The sequence below is a fragment of the Oncorhynchus kisutch genome, linkage group LG6, assembly GCF_002021735.2.
Source record: "Oncorhynchus kisutch isolate 150728-3 linkage group LG6, Okis_V2, whole genome shotgun sequence".
NCBI classification, from domain to species: Eukaryota; Metazoa; Chordata; class Actinopteri; order Salmoniformes; family Salmonidae; genus Oncorhynchus; species Oncorhynchus kisutch.
Window position 1 is genome coordinate 5,766,518 of NC_034179.2, and position 25,443 is coordinate 5,791,960.

The following is a 25,443-nucleotide window of genomic DNA, read 5'->3' on the forward strand; positions in this document are numbered from 1 at the left end:
TCATGCTCTGACCCCAACACTCCCCCTAGATAACCACCAAGCCTCGGTGTCATGCTCTGACCCCAACACTCCCCCTAGATAACAACCAAGCCTCGGTGTCATGCTCTGATCCCAACACTCCACCTAGATAACCACCAAGCATCGGTGTGAAATACCACATTGTCATGCTCTGACCCCATATCTCCACCTAGATAACCACCAAGCCTCGGTGTCATGCTCTGACCCCATATCTCCCCCTAGATAACCACCAAGCCTCGGTGTGAAATACCACATTGTCATGCTCTGACCCCAACACTCCCCCTCGATAACCACCAAGCCTCGGTGTCATGCTCTGACCCCAACACTCCCCCTAGATAACCACCAAGCCTCAGTGTGAAATACCACATTGTCATGCTCTGACCCCAACACTCCCCCTAGATAACCACCAAGCCTCAGTGTGAAATACCACATTGTCATGCTCTGACCCCAACACTCCCCCTAGATAACCACCAAGCCTCAGTGTGAAATACCACATTGTCATGCTCTGACCCCATATCTCCCCCTAGATAACCACCAAGCCTCAGTGTGAAATACCACATTGTCATGCTCTGACCCCAACACTCCCCCTAGATAACCACCAAGCCTCAGTGTGAAATACCACATTGTCATGCTCTGACCCCATATCTCCACCTAGATAACCACCAAGCCTCAGTGTGAAATACCACATTGTCATGCTCTGACCCCAACACTCCCCCTAGATAACCACCAAGCCTCAGTGTGAAATATCACATTGTCATGCTCTGACCCCAACACTCCCCCTAGATAACCACCAAGCCTCAGTGTGAAATACCACATTGTCATGCTCTGACCCCAACACTCCCCCTAGATAACCACCAAGCCTCAGTGTGAAATACCACATTGTCATGCTCTGACCCCATATCTCCCCCTAGATAACCACCAAGCCTCAGTGTGAAATACCACATTGTCATGCTCTGACCCCAACACTCCCCCTAGATAACCACCAAGCCTCAGTGTGAAATACCACATTGTCATGCTCTGACCCCAACACTCCCCCTAGATAACCACCAAGCCTCAGTGTGAAATACCACATTGTCATGCTCTGACCCCAACACTCCCCCTAGATAACCACCAAGCCTCAGTGTGAAATACCACATTGTCATGCTCTGACCCCAACACTCCCCCTAGATAACCACCAAGCCTCAGTGTGAAATACCACATTGTCATGCTCTGACCCCATATCTCCACCTAGATAACCACCAAGCCTCAGTGTGAAATACCACATTGTCATGCTCTGACCCCATATCTCCACCTAGATAACCACCAAGCCTCAGTGTGAAATACCACATTGTCATGCTCTGACCCCAACACTCCCCCTAGATAACCACCAAGCCTCGGTGTGAAATACCACATTATCATGCTCTGACCCCAACACTCCCCCTAGATAACCACCAAGCCTCGGTGTGAAATACCACATTGTCATTCTCTGACCCCAACACTCCCCCTCGATATCCACCAAGCCTCGGTGTCATGCTCTGACCCCATATCTCCACCTAGATAACCACCAAGCCTCGGTGTCATGCTCTGACCCCAACACTCCCCCTAGATAACCACCAAGCCTCGGTGTCATGCTCTGACCCCAACACTCCCCCTAGATAACCACCAAGCCTCGGTGTCATGCTCTGACCCCAACAGTCCCCCTAGATAACCACCAAGCATCGGTGTCATGCTCTGACCCCAACACTCCCCCTAGATAACCACCAAGCCTCGGTGTCATGCTCTGACCCCAACACTCCACCTAGATAACCACCAAGCCTCGGTGTGAAATACCACATTGTCATGCTCTGACCCCATATCTCCACCTAGATAACCACCAAGCCTCGGTGTCATGCTCTGACCCCATATCTCCCCCTAGATAACCACCAAGCCTCGGTGTGAAATACCACATTGTCATGCTCTGACCCCAACACTCCCCCTAGATAACCACCAAGCCTCGGTGTGAAATACCACATTGTCATGCTCTGACCCCAACACTCCCCCTCGATAACCACCAAGCCTCGGTGTCATGCTCTGACCCCAACACTCCCCCTAGATAACCACCAAGCCTCAGTGTGAAATACCACATTGTCATGCTCTGACCCCAACACTCCCCCTAGATAACCACCAAGCCTCAGTGTGAAATACCACATTGTCATGCTCTGACCCCAACACTCCCCCTAGATAACCACCAAGCCTCAGTGTGAAATACCACATTGTCATGCTCTGACCCCATATCTCCCCCTAGATAACCACCAAGCCTCAGTGTGAAATACCACATTGTCATGCTCTGACCCCAACACTCCCCCTAGATAACCACCAAGCCTCAGTGTGAAATACCACATTGTCATGCTCTGACCCCATATCTCCACCTAGATAACCACCAAGCCTCAGTGTGAAATACCACATTGTCATGCTCTGACCCCAAAACTCCCCCTAGATAACCACCAAGCCTCAGTGTGAAATACCACATTGTCATGCTCTGACCCCAACACTCCCCCTAGATAACCACCAAGCCTCAGTGTGAAATACCACATTGTCATTCTCTGACCCCAACACTCCCCCTAGATAACCACCAAGCCTCAGTGTGAAATACCACATTGTCATGCTCTGACCCCATATCTCCCCCTAGATAACCACCAAGCCTCAGTGTGAAATACCACATTGTCATGCTCTGACCCCAACACTCCCCCTAGATAACCACCAAGCCTCAGTGTGAAATACCACATTGTCATGCTCTGACCCCTTATCTCCACCTAGATAACCACCAAGCCTCAGTGTGAAATACCACATTGTCATGCTCTGACCCCAACACTCCCCCTAGATAACCACCAAGCCTCAGTGTGAAATACCACATTGTCATGCTCTGACCCCAACACTCCCCCTAGATAACCACCAAGCCTCAGTGTGAAATACCACATTGTCATGCTCTGACCCCATATCTCCACCTAGATAACCACCAAGCCTCAGTGTCATGCTCTGACCCCAACACTCCACCTAGATAACCACCAAGCCTCGGTGTCATGCTCTGACCCCAACACTCCCCCTAGATAACCACCAAGCCTCAGTGTGAAATACCACATTGTCATGCTCTGACCCCAACACTCCCCCTAGATAACCACCAAGCCTCTGTGTCATGCTCTGACCCCATATCTCCACCTAGATAACCACCAAGCCTCGGTGTCATGCTCTGACCCCAACACTCCCCCTAGATAACCACCAAGCCTCGGTGTCATGCTCTGACCCCAACACTCCCCCTAGATAACCACCAAGCCTCGGTGTCATGCTCTGACCCCAACACTCCCCCTAGATAACCACCAAGCCTCGGTGTCATGCTCTGACCCCAACACTCCCCCTAGATAACCAGCAAGCCTCGGTGTCATGCTCTGACCCCAACACTCCCCCTAGATAACCACCAAGCCTCGATGTCATGCTCTGACCCCAACACTCCCCCTAGATAACCACCAAGCCTCGGTGTCATGCTCTGACCCCAACACTCCCCCTAGATAACCACCAAGCCTCGGTGTCATGCTCTGACCCCAACACTCCCCCTAGATAACCACCAAGCCTCGGTGTCATGCTCTGACCCCAACACTCCCCCTCGATAACCACCAAGCCTCGGTGTCATGCTCTGACCCCAACACTCCCCCTAGATAAGCACCAAGCCTCGGTGTCATGCTCTGACCCCAACACTCCACCTAGATAACCACCAAGCCTCGGTGTGAAATACCACATTGTCATGCTCTGACCCCATATCTCCACCTAGATAACCACCAAGCCTCGGTGTCATGCTCTGACCCCATATCTCCCCCTAGATAACCACCAAGCCTCGGTGTGAAATACCACATTGTCATGCTCTGACCCCAACACTCCCCCTAGATAACCACCAAGCCTCCGTGCGAAATACCACATTGTCATGCTCTGACCCCATATCTCCCCCTAGATAACCACCAAGCCTCGGTGTCATGCTCTGACCCCAACACTCCCCCTAGATAACCACCAAGCCTCGGTGTCATGCTCTGACCCCAACACTCCCCCTAGATAACCACCAAGCCTCAGTGTCATGCTCTGACCCCAACACTCCCCCTAGATAACCACCAAGCCTCGGTGTCATGCTCTGACCCCATATCTCCACCTAGATAACCACCAAGCCTCGGTGTCATGCTCTGACCCCAACACTCCCCCTAGATAACCACCAAGCCTCGGTGTCATGCTCTGACCCCAACACTCCCCCTAGATAACCACCAAGCCTCAGTGTCATGCTCTGACCCCAACACTCCCCCTCGATAACCACCAAGCCTCGGTGTGAAATACCACATTGTCATGCTCTGACCCCAACACTCCCCCTCGATAACCACCAAGCCTCGGTGTGAAATACCACATTGTCATGCTCTGACCCCATATCTCCCCCTAGATAACCACCAAGCCTCGGTGTCATGCTCTGACCCCATATCTCCCCCTAGATACCCACCAAGCCTCGGTGTGAAATACCACATTGTCATGCTCTGACCCCATATCTCCACCTAGATTTGCGATCACTGAACAACACATATAAACGCAACATGTAAAGCATGTAACAAGACATGTAATGTGTACTCCTGTAACAAGATAGCTCAGTCTAATTGTTACTATGTTACTGTAACAAGATAGCTCAGTCTAATTGTTGCTATGCTCCTGTAACAAGATAGCTCAGTCTAATTGTTACTATGTTACTGTAACAAGATAGCTCAGTCTAATTGTTACTATACTCCTGTAACAAGATAGCTCAGTCTAATTGTTACTATGTTACTGTAACAAGATAGCTCAGTCTAATTGTTACTATACTCCTGTAACAAGATAGCTCAGTCGAATTGTTGCTATGCTCCTGTAACAAGATAGCTCAGTCTAATTGTTACTATGTTCCTGTAACAAGATAGCTCAGTCTAATTGTTACTATGTTCCTGTAACAAGATAGCTCAGTCTAATTGTTACTATGTTCCTGTAACAAGATTGCTCAGTCTAATTGTTGCTATGCTCCTGTAACAAGATAGCTCATTCTAATTGTTGCTATGTTCCTGTAACAAGATAGCTCATTCTAATTGTTACTATGTTCCTGTAACAAGATAGCTCAGTCTAATTGTTACTATGTTCCTGTAACAAGATAGCTCAGTCTAATTGTTGCTATGCTCCTGTAACAAGATAGCTCAGTCTAATTGTTACTATGTTCCTGTAACAAGATAGCTCATTCTAATTGTTGCTATGTTCCTGTAACAAGATAGCTCATTCTAATTGTTACTATGTTCCTGTAACAAGATAGCTCAGTCTAATTGTTACTATGTTCCTGTAACAAGATAGCTCAGTCTAATTGTTGCTATGCTCCTGTAACAAGATAGCTCAGTCTAATTGTTGCTATGCTCCTGTAACAAGATAGCTCAGTCTAATTGTTGCTATGCTCCTGTAACAAGATAGCTCAGTCTAATTGTTGCTATGCTCCTGTAACAAGATAGCTCAGTCTAATTGTTACTATGTTCCTGTAACAAGATAGCTCAGTCTAATTGTTGCTATGCTCCTGTAACAAGATAGCTCAGTCTAATTGTTGCTATGCTCCTGTAACAAGATAGCTCAGTCTAATTGTTACTATGTTCCTGTAACAAGATAGCTCAGTCTAATTGTTACTATGCTCCTGTAACAAGATAGCTCTTTCTAATTGTTGCTATGTTCCTGTAACAAGATAGCTCATTCTAATTGTTACTATGTTCCTGTAACAAGATAGCTCAGTCTAATTGTTACTATGTTCCTGTAACAAGATAGCTCAGTCTAATTGTTGCTATGCTCCTGTAACAAGATAGCTCAGTTTAATTGTTACTATGTTCCTGTAACAAGATAGCTCATTCTAATTGTTGCTATGTTCCTGTAACAAGATAGCTCATTCTAATTGTTACTATGTTCCTGTAACAAGATAGCTCAGTCTAATTGTTACTATGTTCCTGTAACAAGATAGCTCAGTCTAATTGTTGCTATGCTCCTGTAACAAGATAGCTCAGTCTAATTGTTGCTATGCTCCTGTAACAAGATAGCTCAGTCTAATTGTTGCTATGCTCCTGTAACAAGATAGCTCAGTCTAATTGTTGCTATGCTCCTGTAACAAGATAGCTCAGTCTAATTGTTACTATGTTCCTGTAACAAGATAGCTCAGTCTAATTGTTGCTATGCTCCTGTAACAAGATAGCTCAGTCTAATTGTTGCTATGCTCCTGTAACAAGATAGCTCAGTCTAATTGTTACTATGTTCCTGTAACAAGATAGCTCAGTCTAATTGTTGCTATGCTCCTGTAACAAGATAGCTCAGTCTAATTGTTACTATGTTCCTGTAACAAGATAGCTCAGTCTAATTGTTGCTATGCTCCTGTAACAAGATAGCTCAGTCTAATTGTTACTATGTTACTGTAACAAGATAGCTCAGTCTAATTGTTACTATGTTCCTGTAACAAGATAGCTCAGTCTAATTGTTGCTATGCTCCTGTAACAAGATAGCTCAGTCTAATTGTTACTATGTTCCTGTAACAAGATAGCTCAGTCTAATTATATATAGGGAATAGGGTTCCATAGGGCTCTGGTCTAAAGTAGTGCACAATATAGGGAACAGGGTTCCATTTGGGACACATTCCTTAATTTTTTTCCCCACACTAACCTCTAACCTCCATCACCCAGAGCTGTCGTCCTCCTGTGATGCAGAGAGGAGGATCTGACATTTCTGGACCTGACATCTGAAGTTCCCAAAGCTTCTGGGCAGAAGCAGGATTCTCTACTTCACAGTCTGTCGGGACTGAATGGAATGGAGTGCATTTAAATATTAGCCATTTTGCCACACAGTGAACATCCTAGTGGAAAGATGAGGAATGATTAGACTAATTGGATTCAAATTATGTTTTTCCGACAACATGGTGGAAAGATGAGGAATGATTGGGCTAATTTGTTTCCCACATTTTGTTCCTCATATCATTTTCCTGCACTGAGGAGAGAGAAGGAGAGGAATGGAAAATAATAATGTGATCAGTGGTTGGTTGTAACTCATCTGTCATCTACACTATACAGTACCCTCTCTCCACTCCTATCTCTCTCTCCACTCCTATCTCTCTCTTTTCTCCTCTCTTCTCTACTCTTAACTTTCTCCTCAGCTCTCCCATCTTTCTCTCCTCTCTCCACTCTCTCTCCTATCCCCTCTTCTCTCTTCTCTCTTCTCTCTTCTCTCTTATCTCCTCTCTCCTCTCTCCTCTCTCTTCTCTTATCCCTCTCCTATCCTCTCCTCAGCTCTCCCATCCCTTTCTCCTCTCTCCTCTCTCCTCAGCTCTCCCATCCCACTCGTCCTATCTCTTCACTATCCTCTACCCTCTCCTCTCCTCAGCTCTCCCATCTCTTTCTCCTCTCTCCTTTCTCCTCCGCTCTCCTCTCTCCTCAGCTCTCCCATCCCACTCCTCCTATCTCTTCACTATCCTCTATCCTCTCCTCTCCTCAGCTCTCCCATCCCACTCCTCCTATCTCTTCACTATCCTCTACCCTCTCCTCTCCTCAGCTCTCCCATCCCACTCCTCCTATCTCTTCACTATCCTCTACCCTCTCCTCTCCTCAGCTCTCCCATCCCACTCCTCCTATCTCTTCACTATCCTCTACCCTCTCCTCTCCTCAGCTCTCCCATCCCACTCCTCCTATCTCTTCACTATCCTCTACCCTCTCCCCTCCTCAGCTCTCCCATCCCACTCCTCCTATCTCTTCACTATCCTCTACCCTCTCCTCTCCTCAGCTCTCCCATCCCACTCCTCCTATCTCTTCACTATCCTCTACCCTCTCCTCTCCTCAGCTCTCCCATCCCACTCCTCCTATCTCTTCACTATCCTCTACCCTCTCCTCTCCTCAGCTCTCCCATCCCACTCCTCCTATCTCTTCACTATCCTCTACCCTCTCCTCTCCTCAGCTCTCCCATCCCACTCCTCCTATCTCTTCACTATCCTCTACCCTCTCCCCTCCTCAGCTCTCCCATCCCACTCCTCCTATCTCTTCACTATCCTCTACCCTCTCCTCTCCTCAGCTCTCCCATCCCACTCCTCCTATCTCTTCACTATCCTCTACCCTCTCCTCTCCTCAGCTCTCCCATCCCACTCCTCCTATCTCTTCACTATCCTCTACCCTCTCCTCTCCTCAGCTCTCCCATCCCACTCCTCCTATCTCTTCACTATCCTCTACCCTCTCCTCTCCTCAGCTCTCCCATCCCACTCCTCCTATCTCTTCACTATCCTCTACCCTCTCCTCTCCTCAGCTCTCCCATCCCACTCCTCCTATCTCTTCACTATCCTCTACCCTCTCCTCTCCTCAGCTCTCCCATCCCACTCCTCCTATCTCTTCACTATCCTCTACCCTCTCCTCTCCTCAGCTCTCCCATCTCTTTCTCCTCTCTCCTTTCTCCTCCGCTCTCCTCTCTCCTCAGCTCTCCCATCCCACTCCTCCTATCTCTTCACTATCCTCTACCCTCTCCTCTCCTCAGCTCTCCCATCCCACTCCTCCTATCTCTTCACTATCCTCTACCCTCTCCTCTCCTCAGCTCTCCCATCCCACTCCTCCTATCTCTTCACTATCCTCTACCCTCTCCTCTCCTCAGCTCTCCCATCCCACTCCTCCTATCTCTTCACTATCCTCTACCCTCTCCTCTCTCCTCAGCTCTCCCATCCCACTCCTCCTATCTCTTCACTATCCTCTACCCTCTCCTCTCCTCAGCTCTCCCATCCCACTCCTCCTATCTCTTCACTATCCTCTACCCTCTCCTCTCCTCAGCTCTCCCATCCCACTCCTCCTATCTCTTCACTATCCTCTACCCTCTCCTCTCCTCAGCTCTCCCATCCCACTCCTCCTATCTCTTCACTATCCTCTACCCTCTCCTCTCCTCAGCTCTCCCATCCCACTCCTCCTATCTCTTCACTATCCTCTACCCTCTCCTCTCCTCAGCTCTCCCATCCCACTCCTCCTATCTCTTCACTATCCTCTACCCTCTCCTCTCCTCAGCTCTCCCATCCCACTCCTCCTATCTCTTCACTATCCTCTACCCTCTCCTCTCCTCAGCTCTCCCATCCCACTCCTCCTATCTCTTCACTATCCTCTATCCTCTCCTCTCCTCAGCTCTCCCATCCCACTCCTCCTATCTCTTCACTATCCTCTACCCTCTCCTCTCCTCAGCTCTCCCATCCCACTCCTCCTATCTCTTCACTATCCTCTACCCTCTCCTCTCCTCAGCTCTCCCATCCCACTCCTCCTATCTCTTCACTATCCTCTACCCTCTCCTCTCCTCAGCTCTCCCATCCCACTCCTCCTATCTCTTCACTATCCTCTATCCTCTCCTCTCCTCAGCTCTCCCATCCCACTCCTCCTATCTCTTCACTATCCTCTACCCTCTCCTCTCCTCAGCTCTCCCATCCCACTCCTCCTATCTCTTCACTATCCTCTACCCTCTCCTCTCCTCAGCTCTCCCATCCCACTCCTCCTATCTCTTCACTATCCTCTACCCTCTCCTCTCCTCAGCTCTCCCATCCCACTCCTCCTATCTCTTCACTATCCTCTACCCTCTCCTCTCCTCAGCTCTCCCATCCCACTCCTCCTATCTCTTCACTATCCTCTACCCTCTCCTCTCCCCTGTACTTTTTCATATCAGTGATTGCTCCTAACAGCCTCTCTCTCTCTGTCCTTGGGTCCCCTGAAGCTACAGTAGTGGGTCCCTACAGAGTCAGCTACAGTAGTGGGTCCCCTGAAGCTACAGTAGTGGGTCCCCTGAAGCTACAGTAGTGGGTCCCTACAGAGTCAGCTACAGTAGTGGGTCCCCTGAAGCTACAGTAGTGGGTCCCTACAGAGTCAGCTACAGTAGTGGGTCCCCTGAAGCTACAGTAGTGGGTCCCTACAGAGTCAGCTACAGTAGTGGGTCCCCTGAAGCTACAGTAGTGGGTCCCTACAGAGTCAGCTACAGTAGTGGGTCCCCTGAAGCTACAGTAGTGGGTCCCTACAGAGTCAGCTACAGTAGTGGGTCCCCTGAAGCTACAGTAGTGGGTCCCTACAGAGTCAGCTACAGTAGTGGGTCCCTACAGAGTCAGCTACAGTAGTGGGTCCCTACAGAGTCAGCTACAGTAGTGGGTCCCTACAGAGTCAGCTACAGTAGTGGGTCCCTACAGAGTCAGCTACAGTAGTGGGTCCCTACAGAGTCAGCTACAGTAGTGGGTCCCTACAGAGTCAGCTACAGTAGTGGGTCCCTACAGAGTCAGCTACAGTAGTGGGTCCCTACAGAGTCAGCTACAGTAGTGGGTCCCTACAGAGTCAGCTACAGTAGTGGGTCCCTACAGAGTCAGCTACAGTAGTGGGTCCCTACAGAGTCAGCTACAGTAGTGGGTCCCTACAGAGTCAGCTACAGTAGTGGGTCCACACAGAGTCAGTATCTAATCCTTTGTATCCTCTCTCCCACCAGGTCCGTTGAAGCTCGTGGTCCCTACAGAGTCAGTGTCTTCCTACCTGGGTGACACGGCCCTGCTGCGCTGTGAGGTGACTGGTGATCCCATGCCCGTGGTACGCTGGCAGAAGAACAGAGAGGACCTGCCACTCACCTTAACCCCAGAGAGCAGAGTGGTGGTACTGCCCTCCGGATCGCTCCAGGTTAGCAAGGTTCAACCACCAGACTCTGCCACCTACCGCTGCCTGGCAGACAACCCTGGCAGCGCCCGCACCGGCAGTGACGCAGACCTACGAGTGTTGCCAGGTACAATAACTCCTTCTCAACCTATCTTGACATAAATATTCTGCCCACAGACGTAAATCAAACTAGCTAGCAAGCGCACACACGATTTGGTTCTGGGTTCTGAGATCAACTCCTAAAGTACTTGACAGTGAGGTGGTATTGGGACACTGGGTATTAATATAATATAATTTTGGATGAATCCTCTGTCCAGTGAGTACATCGTCTTGGTTTTTTTCTCAGATAGACACCGTCTGAGGGTTTGTTAAAGCATTTCACAATATTGTCCATTTTCAAATCAAGAATCCAGAAACCGCCCAGCCCTCTATGGATTGTCTTACAACCTCCTGCATATCCCTTATGTATCCTGTAATGTAGTCAGCATAGCTGATCCTCTTATAACTTAATAAACCACTGTACTACAGTTCATGTAGGCCTTGTTTGACCTTATTTGAGTGTATGGCACCGTGTATGACTGACCTCCAGCATGATGAATATCCCTGATCTTGCCAGGGTATCCTGTAATTTAATCACTGTGGTTTATCCTCGTTTGACCTTTATTAAAGGCCCAGTGTAAGAACATGACTGTCCTGTGTTTTACATACAGTGGGGCAAAAAAGTATTTAGTCAGCCACCAATTGTGCAAGTTCTCCCACTTAAAAAGATGAGAGAGGCCTGTAATTTTCATCATAGGTACACTTCAACTATGACAGACAAAATGAGAAAAAAAATCCAGAAAATCACATTGTAGGATTTTTAATGAATTTATTTGCAAATTATGGTGGAAAATAAGTATTTGGTCAATAACAAAAGTTTATCGCAATACTTTGTTATATACCCTTTGTTGGCAATGACGGAGGTCAAACGTTTTCTGTAAGTCTTCACAAGGTTTTCACACACTGTTGCTGGTATTTTGGCCCATTCCTCCATGCAGACCTCCTCTAGAGCGGTGATGTTTTGGGGCTGTTGCTTGGCAACACGGACTTTCAACTCCCTCCAAAGATTTTCTATGGGGTTGAGATCTGGAGACTGGCTAGGCCACTCCAGGACCTTGAACAGCTTCTTACGAAGCCACTCCTTCGTTGCCCGGGCGGTGTGTTTGGGATCATTGTCATGCTGAAAGACCCAGCCACGTTTCATCGTCAATGCCCTTGCTGATGGAAGGAGGTTTTCACTCAAAATCTCACGATACAATTCATTCTTTCCTTTACACGGATCAGTCGTCTTGGTCCCTTTGCAGAAAAACAGCCCCAAAGCATGATGTTTCCACCCCCATGCTTCACAGTAGGTATGGTGTTCTTTGGATGCAACTGAGCATTCTTTGTCCTCCAAACACGATGAGTTGAGTTTTTACCAAAAAGCTCTATTTTTGTCTCATCACACCACATGACTTTCTCCCACTCCTCCTCTGGATCATCCAGATGGTCATTGGCAAACTTCAGACTGGCCTGGACATGCGCTGGCTTGAGCAGGGAGACCTTGCGTGCAGTGCAGGATTTTAATCCATGACGGCGTAGTGTGTAACTAATGGTTTTCTTTGAGACTGTGGTCCCAGCTCTCTTCAGGTCATTGACCAGGTCCTGCCGTGTAGTTCTGCGCTGATCCCTCACCTTCCTCATGATCATTGATGCCCCACGAGGTGAGATCTTGCATGGAGCCCCAGACCGAGGGTGATTTACCGTCATCTTGAACTTCTTCCATTTTCTAATAATTGCGCCAACAGTTGTTGCCTTCTCACCAAGCTGCTTGCCTATTGTCCTGTAGCACATCCCAGCCTTGTGCAGGTCTACAATTCTATCCCTGATGTCCTTACATCCTCTCTGGTCGTGGCCACTGTGGAGAGTTGGAGTCTGTTTGATTGAGTCTGTGGACAGGTGTCTTTTATACAGGTAACAAGTTCAAACAGGTGCAGTTAATACAGGTAATGAGTGGAGAACAGGAGGGCTTCTTAAAGAAAAACTAACAGGTCTGCGAGAGTCGGAATTCTTACTGGTTGGTAGGTGATCAAATACTTATGTCATGAAATAAAATGCAAATTAATTACTTAAAAATCATACAATGTGATTTTCTGGATTTTTGAAGTTATTTTTGAAGTGTACCTATGATAAAAATTACAGACCTCTACATATTTGAAAGTAGGAAAACCCTGCAAAATTGGCAGTGTATCAAATACTTGTTCTCCCCACTGTATATAGTGGGGTGCCGATACAGAGTCAGTGTGCGGGGGCACTGGTTAGTTGAGGTAGTGTGTACAGTTGAAGTCGGAAGTTTACATACACCTTAGCCAAATACATTTAAACTCAGTTTTTCACAATAGCTGACATTTAATCCTCGTAAATGTTCCCTGTCTTAGGTCATTTAGGATCACCACTTTATTTAAAAAATGTGAAATGTCAGAATAATAGTAGAGAGAATGATTTATTTCAGCTTTTATTTCTTTCATCATATTCCCAGTGGGTCAGAGGTTTACATACACTCAATTAGTATTTGGTAGCATTGCCTTTAAATTGTTTAACTTGGGTCAAATGTTTCGGGTAGCCTTCCACGAGCTTCCCACAATAAGTTGGATGAATTTTGGCCCATTCTTCCTGACAGAGATGGTGTAACTGAGTCAGGTTTGTAGGCCTCCTTGCTCGCATACGCCTTTTCAGTTCCGCCCACAAATGTTCTACAGGATTGAAGTCAGGGCTTTGTGATGGCCACTCCAATACCTTGACTTTGTTGTCCTTTAGCCATTTTGCCACAACTTTGGAAGTATGCTTGGGGTCATTGTCCATTTGGAAGACCCATTTGCGACCAAGCTTTAACTTCCTGACTGATGTCTTGAGATCTTGCTTCAATATATCCACATAATTTTAAATTCCTCATGATGCCATCTATTTTGTGAAGTGCACCAGTCCCTCCTGCAGCAAAGCACCCCCCCCCCCCCCATGCTTCACATTTGGGATAGAGTTCTTCGGCTAGCAAGCATCCCCCTTTTTCCTCCAATCACATTGATGGTCATTATGGCCAAACAGTTCTATTTTTGTTTCATCCGACCAGAGGATATTTCTCCAAAAAGTACGATCTTTGTCCCCATGTGCAGTTGCAAACCTTAGTCTGGCTTTTTTATGGTGGTTTTGAAGCAGTGGCTTCTTCCTTGCTGAACGGCTTTTCAGGTTATGTCGATTTAGGACTCGTTTTACTGTGGATATAGATACTTTTGTACCGGTTTCCTCCAGCATCTTCACAAGGTCCTTTGATGTTGTTCTGGGATTGATTTGCACTTTTCACACCAAAGTACGTTCATCTCTAGGAGACAGAACGCGTCTCCTTCCTGAGCGGTATGACGGCTGCGTGGTCCCATAGTGTTTATACTGGTGTACTATTGTTTGTACTGATGAACATGGTACCTTCAGGCATTTGGAAATTGCTCCCAAGGATGAACCAGACTTGTGAAGGTCGACAAAACAATTCTGAGGTCTTGGCTGATATCTTTTGCTTGCCACATGACGTCAAGCAAAGAGGCACTGAATTTGAAGGTAGACCTTAAAATACATCCACAGGTGCACCTCTAATTGACTCAAATTAGGTCAATTAGCCTATCAGAAGCTTCTAAAGCCATGACATTATTTTCTGGAATTTTCCGAGCTGAATGGCTTAGATCCCGCTAACGGGATCGATATGACAACAGCCAGTGAAAGTGCAGGGCGCCAAATTCAAATCAACAGAACTCTCATAATTAAAATTCTTCAAACATACAAGTATTTTACACCATTTTAAAGGTAATCTTGTTGTTGATCCCACCACAGTGTCCAATGTCAAAAAGGCTTTACGACGAAAGCACACCAAACGATTATGTTAGGTCAGCACCTAGTCACAGAAAAACACAGCCATTTTTCCAGCCAAAGAGAGGAGTCACAAAAAGCAGAAATAGAGATCAAATTAATCATTAACCTTTGATGATCTTCATCAGATGACACTCATAGGACTTCATGTTACACAATACATGTATGTTTTGTTCGATAAAGTTCGATAAAGTTCATATTTATATCCAAAAATGTCAGTTTACATTGGCGCGTTACGTTCAGTAATGTTTTGCTTCCAAAACATCTGGTGATTTTGCAGAGAGCCACATCAATTTACAGAAATACTCATAAAAAACATTGATAAAAGATACAACTGCATGGAACTTTAGATGAACTTCTTCTTAATGCAACCGCTGTGTCAGATTTCAAAAAAGCTTTACCGAGAAAGCACACCAGGCACTAATCTGAGTACAGCGCTCAGACAACAAAACAAGCCATACAGATATCCGCCATGTTGTGGAGTCAACAGAAGTCAGAAATAGCATTATAAATATTCACTTACCTTTGATGATCTTCATCAGAATGCACTCCCAGGAATCCCAGTTCCACAATAAATGTTTGATTTGTTTGATCAAGTCCATAATTTATGTCCAAATATCTCCTTTTTGTTATACCTCCTTTTTGTTTAGTTCACAATCCAAACTCACGACGCGCGGGCAAGTCCAGGTGAAAGTTCAGACGAAAAGTCATATTACAGTTCATAGAAACATGTCAAACGAAGTATAGAATCAATCTTTAGGATGTTTTTATCATAAATCTTCAATAATGTTCCAACCGGAGAATTCCTTTTTCTGTAGAAATGCAATGGAACAGAGCTAACTCTCACGTGAGCGTGCGTGATCAGCTCATGTCACTCTGGCAGACCTCTGACTCATTCAGCTCCCATTCCCTCCTCCTTCACAGTAGAAGCATCAAACAAGGTCCTAAGGACTGTTAACATCTAGTGGAAGCCTTAGGACGTGCAAAATGACCCCATAGACACAGTATATTCGATAGGCAATGATTTGAAAAACTACAAACCTCAGATTTCTCACTTCCTGGTAGATTCTTTCTCAGGTTTTTGCCTGCCATATGAGTTATGTTATACTCACAGACATCATTCAAACGGTTTTAGAAACTTCAGAGTGTTTTCTATCCAAATCTACTAATAGTATGCATATATTAGCAACTGGGCCTGAGTGGCAGGCAGTTTACTCTGGGTAACGTATTCATCCAAGCTACTCAATACTGCCCCCAGCCATAAGAAGTTAAAGGCACAATCAACTTAGTGTACTACCCTCTGAAGTACCTTGCGGTCGGAGGCCGAGCAGTTGCCATAACAGGCAGTGATGAGGTTGTTGTCCTGGCACCACACGGCCAAATCTCTGACCTCTTCTCTATAGGCTGTCACGTTGTTGTCGGTGATGTGTCATCGTCAAATTTAAATATGGTGTTGTAGTGGTGCCTGGCCGTGAAGTCATGAGTGAACAGGGAGTACAGCAGGGGGCTGAGCATGCACCCCTGAGGGGCCCCTGTGTTGAGGATCAGCGTGGTGGATGTGCTGTTACTTACCCTTACCATCTGGGGGCGGCCCGTCAGGAAGTCCAGGATCCAGTTGCAGAGGGAGGTGTTTAGTCCCAGGGTCCTTTGCTTAGTGATAAGCTTTGAGGACACTATGGTGTTGAACACTGAGCTGTAGTCAATGAATAACATTCTCACATGGGTGTTTCTTTTGTCCAGGAGGGAAAGGGCAGTGTGGAGTGCAATAGAGATTGCATCATCTGTGGATCTGTTGGTGCGGTATGAAAATTGAAGTGGGTCTAGGGTTTCTGGGATGATGGTGTTGATGTGAGCCATGACCAGCCTTTCAAAGCATTTCATGGCTACAGACGTGAGTGCTATGCGTCAGTAGTCATTTAGGCAGGTTACCTTAGTATTCTTTGGCACAGGCACTATGGTAGTCTGCTTGAAACATGTTGGTATTAGAGACTCGGACAGGGAGAGGTTAAAAATGTCAGTGAAGACACTTGGACGCTAGTTGGTCAGTTAGTTGGTCAGTTCGTGCTCGCAGTACACATCGTGGTAATCCGTCTGGCCCTGCAGCCTTGTGAATGTTAACCTGTCTAAAGATCTTACTCACATTGACTGCAGAGAGCGTGATCACACAGTCTTCCAGTACAGCTGGTGCTCTCATGCATGTTTCAGTGTTATTTGCCTCGACGTGAGCAAAGAAGTAGTTTAGCCTGTCCGGTAGGCTCGTGTCACTGGGCAGCTCTCGGCTGTGCTTCCCTTTGTAGTCTGAAATGGTTTGCAAGCCCTGCCCCATTCGACGAGCATCAGAGCTGGTGTAGTACGACTTGATCTTAGTCCTGTATTGATGCTTTGCCTGTTTGATGGTTCGTCGGAGGGCATAGCGGGATTTCTTATAAGTGTCCGGATTACAGTCCCGCTCCTTGAAAGTGGCAGCTCTAGCCTTTAGCTTGGTGCAGATGCTGCCTGTAATCCATGGTTTCTTGTTGGGGTATGCACGTACGGTCACTGTGGGGATGACGTCATCGATGCACTTATTGATGAAGCCAATGACAGATGTGGTGCACTCCTCAATGCCATTGGAGGAATCCCGGAACATGGAACAAGGAATCCCAGAGATGGATGAATGGGTCATATAATATTTTGTCTCTACAGTTAAATAGATTAATTTAAAGGTCGAAAGACGATTAAAGTAAAGTCTCCGTTCATATAGACTCCTGTCTGATACTTTAAAGGGCTTTGCAGTGGAACTGTCTGTCCTTCAAAATCCATAGAATCTAACCACTTGGAATTGGAACACACTATTGGAATTGGAACACACTATTGGAATTGGAACACACTATTGGAATTGGAACACACTATTGGAATTGAAACACACTATTGGAATTGGAACACACTTTTGGAATTGGAACACACTATTGGAATTGGAACACACTATTGGAATTGGAACACACTATTGGAATTGGAACACACTATTGGAATTGGAACACACTTTTGGAATTGGAACACACTATTGGAATTGGAACACACTTTTGGAATTGGAACACACTATTGGAATTGGAACACACTATTGGAATTGGAACACACTATTGGAATTGGAACACACTATTGGAATTGGAACACACTATTGGAATTGGAACACACTATTGGAATTGGAACATACTATTGAAGTTGGAATACACTATTGGAATTAGAACACACTAAACAAACAACAACACGAAGAGTTATCTATCCAAAATGGAGATATATGGATAAACTGCTTCTCTAATCTTTTTGGCTCTATAACAAAGAACAAACAGCAAAAACATGATCAAATACTATTAAAACACTTCCAGAACCCACTGGATTCCAGAACACACTGGATACCAGAACCCACTGGATTCTCCAATTACATTGAATGAACAACAGGCCAAAATGAAAACCCTCCAACCCAAAAAGGCCTGTGGTGTTGATGGTATCCTAAATGAAAAGATAAAATATACAGACTACAAATTCCAATTGGCTATACTTAAACTTTTTAACATTATCCTCAGCTCTGGCATCTTCCCCAATATTCGGAACCAAGGAATTCTGCAAAAATCCTTGGTGTACAACGTAAGACACCAAATAATGCTTTAGACTTTTAACTTTAGACTTCAGACTTTAATTAAAATAACATTTGATATGTCTTTATTCTTTTGGAACTTATGTGAATGTAATGTTTACTCTTCATTTTCTATTGTTTATTTCACTTTTGTTTATTATCTATTTCACTTGGCAATGTTAACACATTTTGCCACGCCAATAAATCCCTTAAATTGAATTGAATTGAATTGAGAGAGAGAGAGAGAGAGAGAGAGAGAGAGAGAGAGACAGAGAGAGAGAGACAGACAGAGAGAGAGAGAGAGAGAGACAGAAACAGACAGACAGACAGACAGACAGACAGACAGACAGACAGACAGACAGACAGACAGACAGACAGACAGACAGACAGACAGACAGACAGACAGAGAGAGATACAGAGAGAGATACAGAGAGAGATACAGACAGAGAGTACTCCAGTGGGTCAGACAGACAGACAGACAGACAGACAGACAGACATATCATATCTCTCTCCTGAGGTCTGTGACCTTTACCGCCAGAGACACAACATCACAGAGGGAGATGAAGTACTTCTGGGTTCTCCATAGAGTGGATGGACATGTATGACGTTTTGCCCGCTGGACCGTTTCCATGGTGATCAGTGATAACGATAGAATTGGGAAATAGAATACTTCATCTAAACAGATCTCTATGGTAACAACCCTAGCTGTTACCATTCTCTATGGTAACAAACCCTAGCTGCTACCATTCTCCATGGTAACAACCCCTAGCTGTTACCATTCTCCATGGTAACAAACCCTAGCTGTTACCATTCTCCATGGTAACAACCCCTAGCTGTTACCATTCTCCATGGTAACGAACCCTAGCTGTTACCATTCTCTATGGTAACAACCCTAGCTGCTACCATTCTCTATGGTAACAACCCCTAACTGTTACCATTCTCCATGGTAACAACCCTAGCTGTTACCATTCTCCATGGTAACAACCCCTAGCTGCTACCATTCTCCATGGTAACAACCCCTAGCTGTTACCATTCTCCATGGTAACAAACCCTAGCTGTTACCATGCTCTATGGTAACAAACCCTAGCTGTTACCATTCTCTATGGTAACAAACCCTGGCTGCTACCATTCTCCATGGTAACAAACCCTAGCTGTTACCATTCTCTATGGTAACAAACCCTAGCTGTTACCATTCTCTATGGTAACAAACCCTGGCTGCTACCATTCTCCATGTTAACAAACCCTAGCTGCTACCATTCTCTATGGTAACAACCCCTAGCTGTTACCATTCTCCATGGTAACGAACCCTAGCTGTTACCATTCTCCATGGTAACGAACCCTAGCTGTTACCATTCTCTATGGTAACAAACCCTAGCTGCTACCATTCTCTATGGTAACAACCCCTAACTGTTACCATTCTCCATGGTAACAACCCTAGCTGTTACCATTCTCTATGGTAACAAACCCTGGCTGCTACCATTCTCCATGTTAACAAACCCTAGCTGCTACCATTCTCTATGGTAACAAACCCTAGCTGTTACCATTCTCTATGGTAACAAACCCTGGCTGCTACCATTCTCCATGGTAACAAACCCTAGCTGCTACCATTCTCTATGGTAACAACCCCTAGCTGTTACCATTCTCCATGGTAACGAACCCTAGCTGTTACCATTCTCCATGGTAACGAACCCTAGCTGTTACCATTACTGCAGGTACCGCCAGCGGGAGGCTCTCACTGAGCATGTGCAAGAATCAATAGCTATTCCAAGCTGCCGAGCGAGAAGTGAAGACGGTGCTCATCCAAATTCACACACCGGTTGACTAGGTAGACAATGTGTCCATCTGACGATCTCCTTTGATAGTTCAAGTTGTAATCAATTTCGTCTTGTTCCTCCCTATCAGAGATGGAATGGTGTGAGGTTAAGCGTCAGACGCGATCTGTTCCCGTGCTGTCCTAAAGCATATGATCTCAGAATGCACAGGTTAGTTCCACCCTGTGTATTTGCAAATGGCAACCTAGTTAATCCCTAATGGGTCCCGGTCAAAAGGAGTGGAGTATGCAAGAAATAGGGAGCCATTTGGGACACAGGCTGACAGCTGTCTCTGTGCCCGGTAAAGGCGGATACCTAGTCGTGTCTTCCCTAGTTAATCCAACCTCTCTGAATCAGAGAGATGCGGAGTGGGGCGAGGCTGTCTTAAATCGAACATCCACGGCACCCAGGGAACAGTGGGTTAGCTGCCTTGCACAAGGGGCAGAATGGCAGATTTTTATCTTGTCGGCTCGGGGAATTCAATCTAGCAACCCAACACTCTAACCACTAGACTACCTGCCGCCTCTACACTCTAACAACTAGGCTACCTGCCGCCTCTACACTCTAACCACTAGCCTACCTGCCGCCTCTACACTCTGACCACTAGGCTACCTGCTAGATCTGCCTGATTCAACACCCGTGTCCACCAAGATGTTAAGAGATTAAGAAGGCAACCTGGGACTCAAACATCCGTTTAGGCTTTAATCATAGTTTTTAGGCTTTAATCATAGTTTTTTTTGCCTTTAATCAGTGTTTTTAGTCTTTAATCATTGTTTTTAGGCTTTAATCATTGTTTTGGGGCTTTAATCATTGAAGAATATATCTGAAAAATTACTCATGAGCTTAGTTGAACTGTTTAACCCCATTAGAACCTAGCCGGCAGATGCTGTAAGACGCAACAGGCCACTGTGTTGTTTATTTATACAAGTGGTAGTGGGGTTGTTCATCAGGCAGCATTGTATAACAAAGATGTTGTTTTCAACCAACTGCCAAGTTTTCTGTTTTATATTAGTTCCTTCAATTGTTTTGGTGCTCCAGTGCCACACCATTTCAATCACCATCCCATTCACTATGGCACACAGGGAAATGTTTATTCACTACCATGGTCTCATTGTATTCCCAATGCCCAATCACAGTGAGTCATACTACTTGTTGTGGATCTTCACATTACAAGGTACAGTTGATGTCGGGACGTTTACATACACTTAGGTTGGAGTCATTAAAACTTGTTTTTCAACCAATCCACAATTTTCTTGTTAACAAACTTTAGTTTTGGCAAGTCGGTTAGGACATCTACTTTATGCATGACACAAGTTATTTTTCCAACAATTGTTTACAGACAGATTATTTCACTAATAATTCACTGTATCACAGTTCCAGTAGGTCAGAAGTGTACATACACTAAGTTGACTGTACCTTTAAACAGCTTGGAAAATTCCAGAAAATTATGTCATGGCTTTAGAAGCTTCTGATAGGCTGATTGACATCATTTGAGTCAATTGGAGGTGTACCTGTGGATGTATTTCAAGGCCTACCTTCAAGTGCCTCTTTGCTTGACATCATGGGAAGATCAACATATATCAGCCAAGACATCAGAATTGTAGACCTCCACAAGTCTGGTTCATCCTTGGGAGCAATTTCCAAATGCCTGAAGGTACCACGTTTATCTGTACAAACAATAGTACGCAAGTATAAACACCATGGGACCACAAAGCCGTCATACCGCTCAGGAAGGAGACGCGTTCTGTCTCCTAGAGATGAATGTACTTTGGTGCAAAAAGTGCAAATCAATCCCAGAACAACAGCAAAGGACCTTGTGAAGATGCTGGAGGAAACCGGTACAAAAGTATCTATATCCACAGTAAAACGAGTCCTATATCGACATAACCTGAAAAGCCGTTCAGCAAGGAAGAAGCCACTGCTTCAAAACCACCATAAAAAAGCCAGACTAAGGTTTGCAACTGCACATGGGGACAAAGATCGTACTTTTTGGAGAAATGTCCTCTGGTCGGATGAAACAAAAATAGAACTGTTCGGCCATAATGACCATCGTTATGTTTGGAGGAAAAAGGGGGATGCTTGCAAGCCGAAGAACACCATTCCAACCGTGAAGCACGGGGGTGGCAGCATCATGTTGTGGGGTTGCTTTGCTGCAGGAGGGACTGGTGCACTTCACAAAATAGATGGCAACATGAGAGAGGAAAATTATGGAAGCAAAATGTTTTGGGGCATCATGTTTTAGATGGCATCGTGAGGCAGGAAAATTATGTGGACATATTGAAGCAACATCTCAAGACATCAGTCAGGAAGTTAAAGCTTGGTTGCAAATGGGTCTTCCAAATGAACAATGACCCCAAGCATACTTCCAAAGTTGTGGAAAAATGGCTAAAGGACGTCAAAGTCAAGGTATTGGAGTGGCCATCACAAAGCCCTGACCTCAAACCTATAGAAAATGTGTGGGTAGAACTGAAAAAGCGTGGAGGCCTACAAACCTGACTCAGTTACACCAGCTCTGTCAGGAGGAATGGGCCAAAATTCACCTAAATTATTGTGGGAAGCTTGTGGAAGGCTACCCGAAACATTTGACCCAAGTTAAACAATTTAAAGGCAATGCTACCAAATACTAATTGAGTGTATGTAAACTTCAGAATATGATGAAAGAAATTGAAGCTGAAATAAATCATTCTCTCTACTATTATTCTGACATTTCACATTCTTAAAATAAAGTGGTGATCCTAACTGACCTAAGACGGGGAATTTTCTCTAGGATTAAATGTCAGGAATTGTGAAAAACTGAGTTTAAATATATTTGGCTAAGTTGCACTGTAGCTTTACGTTTAAGTAATTTATCATATTAATTTACACTCTTATCCAGACTTACAGCAGCAAGTACAGTTAAGTGCCTTTGCTCAAAGGGACATCCACACATTTTACACCTTTGTCATCTCAGGGATTTGAACCGGAGACGTTCTAACTGCTAGGCATATTACAGTCTTCCCTCACAAGATGCATATCTGTTGGCCCGGATGTGAATTATGGCAATCAGATGCTATCACAACTGTTCCTGTGAAAGACATCTATAGTCAAGCTTTGGTAAAATGTGACATGGATCTAATTCATCCAGTCAAACACACAGAAAAGTTATGCACACACACGCGCACGCACGCCAACACACGCACACACACACACACAGACATGCACGAACACACACACGCACGCACACACACACACACAGACACGCACGCACGCACACACATGACAACACACGCACGCACACACACACTTTTGCACACACACACACACTTATGGACACACACATACACACGCACACACACACACACACACACACACACACACACACACACACACACACACACACACACACACACACACACACACACACACACACGCACGCACTTGAGGACACACGCACACCCTTATGCACACACACACACACACGCACTTGAGGACACACACTTATGCACACACACACACACACACACTTATGGACACACATACACACAATTATTCACACACATACACACACTTATAAACACACACACACACATATACATATGCATACACACACACACTTATGCACACACACACACGCACACACACACACACACACACACACACACACACACACACACACACACACACACACACACACACACACACACACACACACACACACACACACATTTAACTACCTCTCCAGTTGCTTCTGAATGTGTATGAGGAAACAAAGGCTTTTGGAGGGCCATTTCAGTTCTATCTCACAGCCAACTGGAGCCCTGAACCCTCAGTCTACCTGACACACGCACACACACACACACACACACACACAGACACACAGACACACACACACACACACACACACACACACACACACACACACGCACACACACACACACACACACACAGACATACACACACACACACACACACAGACACACACACACACACACACACACACACACACCAACACATACAGACACACACACACACACAGACATACAGACACACACACACACACACACACACACAAACACACACACACACACACACACACACACACCAACACATACAGACACACACACACACACAGACATACAGACACACACACACACACACACACACACACACACAGACACTCACCCTCCATCTCCCTGTCTGTCAGATAAACCACTGTTTAACTACATGGCCCTGCCTGCCTGCACTTTGTGTTGTTGGGAAAATACAATCAGGCCTGGATCTAAATTGCAGGTATTGAAGTGAGAACAATCACTATGAAGAAATCCCCCAGTGTAGTGGTGACTGGATAAATCCCCCAGGTTAGTGGTGACTGGAGAAATCCCCCAGGTTAGTGGTGACTGGATAAATCCCCCAGGTTAGTGGTGACTGGATAAATCCCCCAGGTTAGTGGTGACTGGATAAATCCTCCTGGTTAGTGGTGACTGGAGGAATACCTCAGGTTAGTGGTGACTGGATAAATCCTCCTGGTTAGTGGTGACTGGATAAATCCTCCTGGTTAGTGGTGACTGGATAAATCCCCCAGGTTAGTGGTGATAGTGGTGACTGGAGGAATACCTCAGGTTAGTGGTGACTGGATAACTCCTCCTGGTTAGTGGTGACTGGAGGAATCCCCCAGGTTAGTGGTTACTGGAGAAATCCCCCAGGTTAGTGGTGACTGGATAAATCCCCCAGGGTAGTGGCGAATGGAGGAATACCCCAGGTTAGTGGTGATAGTGGTGACTGGAGAAATCCCCCAGGTTAGTGGTGACTGGAGAAATCCCCCAGGTTAGTGGTGACTGGAGAAATCCCCCAGGGTAGTGGTGACTGGAGAAATCCCCCAGGTTAGTGGTGACTGGATAAATCCCCCAGGTTAGTGGTGATAGTGGTGACTGGAGAAATCCCCCAGGTTAGTGGTGACTGGAGAAATCCCCCAGTGTAGTGGTGACTGGATAAATCCCCCAGGTTAGTGGTGCCTGGAGAAATCCCCCAGGTTAGTGGTGACTGGATAAATCCCCCAGGTTAGTGGTGACTGGAGGAATCCCCCAGGTTAGTGGTGACTGGAGGAATCCCCCAGGTTAGTGGTGATAGTGGTGACTGGAGAAATCCCCCAGGTTAGTGGTGACTGGAGAAATCCCCCAGTATAGTGGCTTATGTTACCCCACAGTGATGTGTTGTTCTCTCCTTAGTGTGTTGTTCCCTCCTTAGTGTGTTGTTCCATCCTTAGTGTGTTGTTGTCTCCTTAGTGTGTTGTTGTCTCCTTAGTGTGTTGTTCTCTCCTTAGTGTGTTGTTCCCTCCTTAGTGTGTTGTTCTCTCCTTAGTGTGTTGTTCCCTCCTTAGTGTGTTGTTCCCTCCTTAGTGTGTTGTTCACTCCATAGTGTGTTGTTCCCTCCATAGTGTGTT

General features: G+C 45.9%; 1 protein-coding gene across 1 annotated transcript in view; it reads left to right on the forward strand.

The window, feature by feature from the left end:
• The window catches only part of dcc (DCC netrin 1 receptor), a 699,685-nt gene that overhangs the window by 270,984 nt on the left and 403,258 nt on the right, over positions 1-25,443 (forward strand). Inside the window, exon 3 of the mRNA XM_031825895.1 lies at positions 10,510-10,797. Coding sequence (XP_031681755.1) covers positions 10,510-10,797 — 288 coding nt within the window. The remainder of the gene's footprint in view (positions 1-10,509; positions 10,798-25,443) is intronic.